A 9,657-nucleotide genomic window follows, 5' to 3' on the forward strand; every position below is an offset into this window, starting at 1 on the left:
TATATATATATATATATACATAATTGTTTTTTTTTGTCCATCTGTTGTTCCATTTGTTCTATAATTTGTGTGCAGTTATTTACTTAAATCTTCTTAAAAATATTAAAAGCTCAATAAATAATGAAAATCTTGCACAGTTGATTGATGGTCAAAGATCTGGAGAAAAAAAATAAAAAGCTTTTATAAAAGAAAACAGCTGGATCTTTTGGTATATGTTTAAACTGTAGGTTTTTTTTATAAGTCCAACTAATTATCAACTTACTACATCAATGTGAACATTTGCCAACAATAAAAAAACAAGAAAAGATTAAACATTTTTATTTCAGTGTTCCTTTTACTTTATCTCTGCTTTGCTACAAGAGTTAAATAGTAAGATATTGTTTAGCTGACTATAAAAAGTCACCTTAGACCAGCCCTCATTACCTAAATGAGCTTATGTTCTTACAAGTACGTGAGTTTTATTTGCTTTGCATGACATATGCCCAGGCAGAGGAGTGCACTGAAAGCCCCACTAATCCTCTCAGCTACTTGTCTTTGTAACATAGGGAGGAATGAATCTTAGAGCACGCCACAAGGAAATTTTTATCAACATGATCATCAGTTTGTGGATTTGTTTTGCACATTTGTGAAAGGTGGACGTTTTATAATGGATTTATACGCATTTTGTTTCAGAAGTCTCCTAGCTGAAAGGGATTGTACTAGGCTCTACAACTTTAGCCATCTGATATTGAAAGACACAGTAGGTGGCTAAGGACCTTAGGTGTCTTTTCATTACTGTTTTTTTCGGCTCAATTGTTTTTCACGAATCAAAAATGGGCTGCTCACCATCAAAAGGTAACAATTTTGGCACTCTGGGTACCATGAAGAAGGGGAGAATGCTACCCTTTGTGCCTCAAGAAAAACATCCTCCTCACGAAGATGAAGACAATTATAACTCTACTGGAGCTACAAATGGAGATATAAAAGAGCAAAAAGGAGCTCTGCACATCCTAACATCTCAAGAGGAACAAATGACACCACAGAAAAAGAGACCTGTCCCCAAGCAAGTGAACGTAGAAGCAGTGGCCATCAGCAAATTAGAAAATCGGGTAATGAACAATAGCACAGCATCACTGAGAAAAGAGAAAATCATGGACAAGCAAGATTTAGTAGATAAAAAATCTTGCAAAAAGACAAAGAAAAATAACAAAAGTGGAAGAACTCCTAAGAAAAAAGACGTGGACAAAAACAAAGTGTTTACGGATCAAAAAGTGGATTTTCCAGAACCTTTGGTGGAAGCTCATCAAGCTGCCTATGCCTTTTTGAACCCTAGCATAAACAAATACGATTCTTTACTTGGACTTTTGGAGCAAGTTACACAAACTCAGGTTTCTGTGCAGACAATGGTTGCCTTCATGGCTTTACGTTACGAGGAAATCATTGAGGGACTGGGAGAGATGGCAGAGGAGGGAGAAAAACTTTTAAAAGAACATGGAGAACATCTTGCTTGGACAAGCCAAATGAAAAATCTCTCATCTTCTCCACCACGAAAGTCTGGCTCTGTTATTGATCAACCTCCACCGGATTTGTTGCAGCAGCTGCTACAGTACACCACACAGAGAATGAGAAATGTGAGTCACACTGTTGGTGGAATTGGGGACTCTGCTTTGGAGGAAGCAGTGGAGTATTTTGCCTCAGTGTCAGAGCTTTTAGAGGAGAAACTGAAAGCTAAACATGCAGCTCAGGTTCGATTAATGCAACTCTTAACCCGTATTGAAATGGCCTCTCTGCAAAAACCTGGACCAGAAGATTCTGCTCTGTTTAGTGAGGACAGCGGTATTGGGGCTGAGAATGAATCCTTAAATGGATCTGAAAAATGTCATAGGCGAGAGAGTTGTGGGTCTACTGGCACAAACAGAAGTATAGTCAGTCGCAGGAAGAACACATCCATAAATTTAAGTGGAGCATCGAGGCAAAAGTATCAGACTCAAATAAGTCAAAGTGTATCCCTCACTTCACTAAACTCACTTGATTCTACATGTACCATAACGCCCAATGACCAGAAAGACTCAGTATTAGGCTCAGTCTCCTTAGACGATGGAGAAGATGACAACAATGATGAGGAAGAGGTAGACCGAGAAGTGGAGGATGTCCAAGTAGCATTTAGAATGCGATCTAATTCTTCACCGGTCAGCAGTGAAAAACCTACTCACCGTCCACCAATAAAACGCATAGAAAATCCTCAAAATGTAGAAATGACTCTTAAAATGAAAAAAGCTATAAGTGGAAAAATACAGTTTGTACCAAAACAGAACACCGCTGCTCATTTTAAAGTAGCTGGAAGCCCCAAGACCATTAGACGGGAGTGGACAGATGAGGAACTGCAATCTCCAAAAAGGCCTCAGACAGCAGCAGCTGTTCAGACGGCGGAAGTGAAAAAGAAACCAGTGACAAGAGGGCAACGTTCCCGTTCAGCAGAATCGCTTCGAAGTAGAGGTGAAGATCCTACGTTACTTGAACTGGAAAGGACACAAAAGAACTTAAACCAGAGGTTACAGAGGATGAGTAAAAGCAAAGTGGGAGAAAACACAAGGACGGCTCCATTAAAATCCGTTCAAAGAAACTCATCAAACCATCTACCAACAATAAATCGTAAACATTCCTCACAAGGTAAAGACAGTAATGCCCAGCCACTTAAAGATACAAATAAGAAAGTGGGACCAACCAATGATATGGAAGAGGATAAACAAAAGGAGACAAAAACATCCAGGGGTCCTATAAAAGTCACTCCACCACCTAGTCCACCTTTATCACCACGGCCATCCTCTGGTCTTCATAGAGGCAGGAATTCAGTCAAAAAACTGATTGATACCTTCAGTCAAGGAATAGAGGACAAAGAAGGTCCTCAATTTCTTGGGGCTCTGAAAGGTGTACGAAGATGTGGCGTTCCAGTTCTGCCTGGTTTAGGCAATGTAGAAGCTGTGCTCAGTGCTGGCTTAACAAGTTGTAGACTGGAATCCACAGTGCCAGGGAAAACTGATTGTTTTGATCTGGACAGTCTTCCACCTCCTCCATTAGAAGTACTAATGGACAATTCTTTTGAAAGTGTCCCATCTCCTGCTGCAGGAGATGGAGCTACAAAAGTAGGTAAGTCACCTGTGTTAAAAAGAGCTGCAGTATCACATCGACTAAGGGCTTCAGTTCAGTCTGTCACAGTGCTACCAAGCAAAGGAGGACTGCCACAATCTTCAAAGGTGGTTTCTACAGCTAGGTTGGATCAACAAGCAACATCCGTTTCATCAAAGGTCAGCCAATCAGATGTTCAACCACATCCAGGAATAGGAACAGACTCTTTATTTCAGCAAGCCAAAAAGATCATAAACCTAAGACAATCTTCAGACTCGAACCCAGAGAGGTCATCAACAAAATGTGTAGCAACATCTAAAGTTCAAGGAGAAACAACAGTGCCTGAAACTAGCGCATCAACCTATACAGTGCCTACTGTTCCAGTAGCCACCAGCCAACCACCTGCCACCCCACCAATCACCAGAGGACGAATCCTTCCCTCTACACCACCCATTTCAAACAGCTTACATCGACGACTTCCCAGTCCCCACAGTTTAAAAAGTCCATCTATGCCACCCTCAACCGTTACTTCCCCCGTTAGGACACTCCCTGCACCACCAGATCTTCAGAAGAGACTTCCCAGCCCTCCTGTTTTAAAGAAGGACATTTTAAACTCAAACTCAGCCCAATCATACTCTTTTAAAGCCCCATCTCCACCTGCATCGCCAAAAGTAAAAAGATGGTCAAGGGAGAACAGCAACGAGGACTCGTCTGGTGCTCGAACGTTCAGTAACGCTCGTTCAGTTTTCTGTCCCAGCTCTCCATCTATGTTTGAGGCCCAGCCTTGTTCAGCTCCCCAACCACCTCAAGCATGGACTTCTACCAGAGTTTCTGTTCTCTCAAGATTTTGGGGGAGTCGAGGGAGGTTCTCTGAGTCCGTTCAAAGAACTAGATCCTTGGTTCGACGCAGCCACTCAGACCGAAGACCTAGTCTGAGTATGGCCCAACAACCTCAAGGTTTTTCTGTTGCTGAAATTTGTGGGAGTGAGCCAGCAATATCTTCAAAGGGGTAAGGCTTTAACACTTTGTGGTATTCTCAACCATTTACTTTTGTTGGAACTGTTTTGTGAATTAAACCTATACACAATAAATTGCAATTTAAGGGATAAGTGAAAACTTGGATTTCTTGCTGTAGTCAAAGTCAAGTACCTGCCCACAACTTTTTTTTTTCATTTCAAAATTGCATATATATATTGTGTCAATTTGAGATAAAAAGTCATCTATATGTAATTTTATTGAGAACAAAAAACGCTTCAACAATTTATTTAGAGTAATCATTTGGTGAACGTTAAATAGATAAATTAGATAAATGATAAATTGCAGTTAATGTTCAACGTTCAAACAATAGCTGTAAAAATCAAATCTTAATTTAGACTGCAATTCTGTAATCTCGTTTGAGAGCCAGTTTGTGTTAGCTATTTTATTTTGAAAAATTTGTCAAAAACCTAATTTTATTTTACATGCAAAATGGCAAAACAACCAAGAAAACACTCCAAATAGCTTAATACAATAACATTTTAATGAAAGCGGAGGATGAGGGTTCCTGAACCTTTCTGAATTTGATTTGAGGGATGTGCAATTTGCTCATTCTGGTTTTGGTTTGCAGGCGATATTATTTGGTCATTTTGTCTGTGCTCTGGGGAGGAAATTAAGTAGATCTGAGGCGAGTGCTCTTTTAGTTTGAGGAATTGAGTTATTTATTTGACTCGGCAATGGAATTTCATTAAAAGGATCAATTTCTACCAGCAGATGATTAAGATGGAGAGCTCTTAAAGTGTGTTCTAAGATGTGAAAATAGTTTACCGTTTTATCAGCAGTATACTCCGATCATGACTTAACCCACAAGCAGAGATGGCTCTAGGTAGGATAGAAAATTAATGGTTTAGCAAAGCTATTCGGTTTTACATTTGATTGGAATGATCTAAATTGAGGGAAGATTCTCCACTTAAAGCAGCTAAGGTATTTTCTAAGGCTTGACAGATCTTTAAACTGGTATTTGGCAAATGAGACTCTGACATTGTTCAACAAAATGAAAAAAAAAAGATGCATCTTCTTTATCATCCAGTATTGCCAAACAGAGTGTGCTGGTTCTCATAAGATAAAACAACAATGTCTTCAGATCTTGTTGGCTGTAAGCAACGAAAAGTTGCAGATGTTCGCCTCTCCATTGTGTGTCTGGGGATAAAAAAAAAAAACAGAAAAAAAAGTTAAATGTGGAATATATTTAAATAATTGCATATTTACTCATTATTTGAATATAACGAGTCAGGAAGAATGAAATACCTATATGACTAACTATATTTTTATTTAAAGTGTGTTTACTTTAATAATTACATGCATGTAGTGCATGTGTGCAGGTGATTTTCCGCCACAGGGCCATTATCAAAAGTAAAATTCACCTTTTTGTTGAAGATTGCCCGTCAATCTCCAAACAATAATGCGTCTGACTTTCTAAAAGAAATAATAGATTTTTTTTAAAAAAAGAAGCAAAATGCACAGACCAGACATCGCGCCAATGGAAGTAGGCCACATCACGTGGGCAAAACAAGGAAGATAGTGAGTGCTTACCTCATTTTTAAATTTTGAAAGTTGTTCATTTTATTTTAAATATTTAAAGGTATAAAGGTTTAACCTCCATCATCTAATGGAACTGTCTAAACATCACCTGTAGTATTCTGCTCTACAAAACAGATATGGTACTTTTAAAATTATTATTATGATTATTATTATTATTTTTAGAAAAAGTGAATAATTTAAAAAGATAGATTTTAAAGACTGGAAAAAGAAAGTGTGCTGTGGTCGGGCAGTCTGAGGACTCTTGATGAAAAGGATGGACATTACCCTAGAAATGATATTCTGGATCTCTTGTTGAGATAAAAAGAGGGTGTATAAAGGTTAATGGGTGGCTCTAGGTTTCTAAAAATGAAACATCTATGAGACCACACCACCCGGAAAGGAAAGACGCAGGTAAAGATAATGCATGGATCTGTGTTTGTATTGAGGGGGTTGTGGTTCAGAACAAGGATCCGTCATGAATGTGAGAAAGACTTGTGTTGACATCAGCGTATATCACAACAAAATAAACAAATAGATCTGATCATGGTTCACTCTTACCTGATCTAATTCCATTTTAAAATCATTGGTTCGTCAACGTAAGATGTGAGTAACTTGGATCTGTGTCTCGAGTGAAAAGTAGATGAACGCTGGGGTTACACGAACAAGAGAGCCGTTCATTTCTATTTTGTAGCCCACCTCATCAATAGCTTTATTAAATCAGGTTGTTAATGAAAGTTTGCAGAGAAATAAGCAACGAGAGTCTCAATAATTCAAAAGCCACGAGGATCATTAATTTACTGATGACAAACATTTAAGTAAAAGTCTATCAAGAGGTTTTTAGGGAAAGAGAAAGAAGCAAACATTTTCCTAAATAACAGGCACTTCAGAAAAAACTCTGAAAGATGACACTTTCCAAGAGGGTAACTCACACACACACTTCTAAAAAGTTTCTGCTCATTTTTCACAGGACTCAGTTGTTTTTAAAATAATGCAAATGTTTTATTGTCTAAATGATCATTTATTAAGATGAGTCATTAGACTGATGGTGCAGTGGCTGAGAGCAGACAAATGATGAATGTTTCTCAGACTGAGGTTTTTTTTATTGATTCAGGAACCTGATGATTTTTCACTCAGTTGTGGTGAGGCAGAACAAAAGATGAAAGTCTCTCTGATAAGACCTTTTATTATTCCAGGTGCCATAACTCTTTCCAATATATCGAATCAGACACTTGATCAGGCCAGTAAAGGAAGATCATCGTTCGTGCAGGAACACATACAATAACCTTGAAGATCATTCTTGAATAGAACATTTCAGCTACATGCTGGGGAAATGATTATTAGATGACCTCTGTGGTCATTCTCGTGACCTTTAAGATAATTCTTGATTGACACCTGTCAAATCCAACAAAAGATGGTGTATTGTTTTTCTAGAAAAAAAAAAAGAGAAATTCTATTTATTTAATGCAAGTTGTATGTTTTTGTTGTTCTTAAACTGTCCAAAAAAAAGAGATTTAAATGCATTTTAAATTGACACGTGTGCTCTGGTTTAGATATTTTATTTTGTGTTGTTGTTTTTTGCTCCCCCCCCCCCCCCCCCCCGAATTGAATTGGCCAACTATCTCAAACTCTCCTGGATGTTATGTGAACAAGAAGCTTTGCTCCCCCTCCCCGCTCTTTTTCTGAGGACATCTGTGGACCTGTATCAGAGCTGAGCCGACTGATAGACACTGCACCATCTCTTATCAGAACTATGGAACTATCTGGCAGTGTCCATGGACAAACTCACTGCCTTCGTTGGCCTCCATCGTGCATATGTATTATAATATCATCACTATGTTGCTATTTCTGTGCTAAGGCTATTTTTTGCAACTTTCACATTGTGTTCCATTTAGGACACAGTGTGAGATATTATTTTTTCCACACCTCCTCTTCCCTCGTTTTTCTCTTTTCTTATCTAAACGAAAAGGGCAGCGCCTCCCACGAGGCCGCAGCCTCAGACACCTCCATCTCCCCATGTCTGTTTGTTTGTGTTTTACTTGGACGGGCTGTACTGAAATGTACTTTTGTTGTGCTTTGGTGCAATGACTATAAAGCAGATTCTGAATAGTTGTTTTTCACACTCTATGTACAAGATTTGTTCCAAGTTTACAGGTTAAATTCTATAACTTTAGTTACTAAACTTGTTAAATCACCATAAGTGTAAACATCTACCTTAAACCCATGTGACACACTTCCCTGATTACAAAAGTAATTATTCTCCACTCCTTTTAACAGGCTGGACGATGAACCAACCGGGTACGAGGATTTATGGGGCAGCCAATCAGAACTCCGAGCGACAACACGCTCTGCATCACACCCGGACCTTTGTGTTGTTGGACGAGCCTTGCACAGGGTCTGAAGGGGACAACACTGGGCCAGCGGGATTATAGATTAGCAGGCCTTACTGAGGATTTACCTTGACTGTGTTTGTTCCACTGGGAAGAGAAGTCCCTCCACTATTCTGTGGTAACAAACCTCCACAAGTGTTACATTTATGTGTTTTCATATTACTGGTTGTATTTACTGTTTGTGATCAAGCGTGATTTTGAGTTTTGTTTACAGCATACAGGACTCATCTCCCTTTTAAAGAAGTTGTTAAATTTACTTCCTGTGCAGTTATTTCATTCACAGATTTGATCAAGTTAATGCTTATTACAGTTAGCGTTTACAGAACTTCTAAGTAACAAATAACTGAGTAAGCATATGAATAAAATGTCAAATATTCAATTATTTGGGGCCAAAGATGTAATAATGACAAATGTGTTTATGAATCAAATATACAAGATGTGTATAAAAACAAAACAAATCTTTTATCCAAACTTTAGTCATGAAACAAATACATGGTTCTTACAGTTTACATTTTTTTGTGAGATGTCTTAGATTTTTTATTTATTTATTGTCCATAAAGATTTGTTGGTCCTAATCTCCCAATCTCAGTATTTTTTATTCACTTGTTGTTTTTTTGGTTTGTTATTTTTACTACATGCTAATAATAAAACGCATACATAAAACCATTCCATACTTCTGAATCTTTCATCCATCCGGCATCCAGTTTGATGGATAAAGAGACACTAGGAGAAAATATTACTATTCACTAAAATTTATTAATGACACTCCATAAGTGCACATTGCTGATTTGTTATTAAAAACCAACCAACCAAACCAACAAACAGGTAACAGCCGCATGAACAAATTGATACACAAAGCCATTGAAAAACAGAATTTTACAACATAACCATCATGGCCAACTGGGTGGGGTGGGTGTGGGTGGGAGAGGTATTTACTGGTATAACAGTCTGGCAGGTGGGATTGTCTGCAACTTAACAGCCAAAATAAAATAAAAAAATTACAGTAAAAATAAATAAAATAAAATAAAAACTTTTCTGTGATTCAGTTAGACTTTTTAATAAAAAGAGACAAAAGGGGTGCACAAGGAATATGCCTATAAATGTGTTGATTACATAAAAAAAATAATAAAATATGAGTACAATTTATATGAGTTTAGTTTTAGTATTTTGAACTGTAAAAATCATTTAAAAAATGAAGAGTAAAGCAATAGCAACAGTTTAAAATTAGTCATTGTGTTCATTTAGTTATTATATTAAACACAGAATTTATGGTATTGAACCAAAAAAGCAGCAATAAACGTGAACTTTAAATCCCTCCCCAATTTATGGAAATGTGAACATTCAGAAATCTTAATCTTGCAGTGAAGTAATTTGTCCACCAGGGGGCGCATCTCAACCAACAATCCGTCCTGTAGAGAGAAACCACAAAGTTATTACACATGGAAAACATAATCTCACAGTTTGCTTTGGATTATGACCTATACTGTATATATTCCCTGAGGTATTAAACACCAAATGAAATATTCTGCCTCTTAAGCCATAATTCACCACATGGAAACAGAAACACAGAGAGAAATGGTGAATATGAATAGTTTGTCCTTAAAAATAT

At 37.6% G+C, this 9,657-nt stretch overlaps 1 protein-coding gene across 1 annotated transcript; it reads left to right on the plus strand.

Annotated features, from left to right (window-relative positions):
- The first annotated feature begins 554 nt into the window (after positions 1-554).
- pcare1 (photoreceptor cilium actin regulator 1) lies at positions 555-8,071 on the plus strand. Its single transcript, XM_037695579.1, has 2 exons — positions 555-4,114; positions 7,936-8,071. Exons 1-2 carry the CDS (start codon positions 813-815, stop codon positions 8,057-8,059), a joined length of 3,426 nt encoding a protein of 1,141 aa, XP_037551507.1. The 5' UTR covers positions 555-812; the 3' UTR covers positions 8,060-8,071.
- Positions 8,072-9,657: the final 1,586 nt, after the last annotated feature.

The sequence above is a fragment of the Nematolebias whitei genome, chromosome 21 (assembly GCF_014905685.2).
Source record: "Nematolebias whitei isolate Nwh7 chromosome 21, NemWhi1, whole genome shotgun sequence".
NCBI lineage: Eukaryota > Metazoa > Chordata > Actinopteri > Cyprinodontiformes > Rivulidae > Nematolebias > Nematolebias whitei.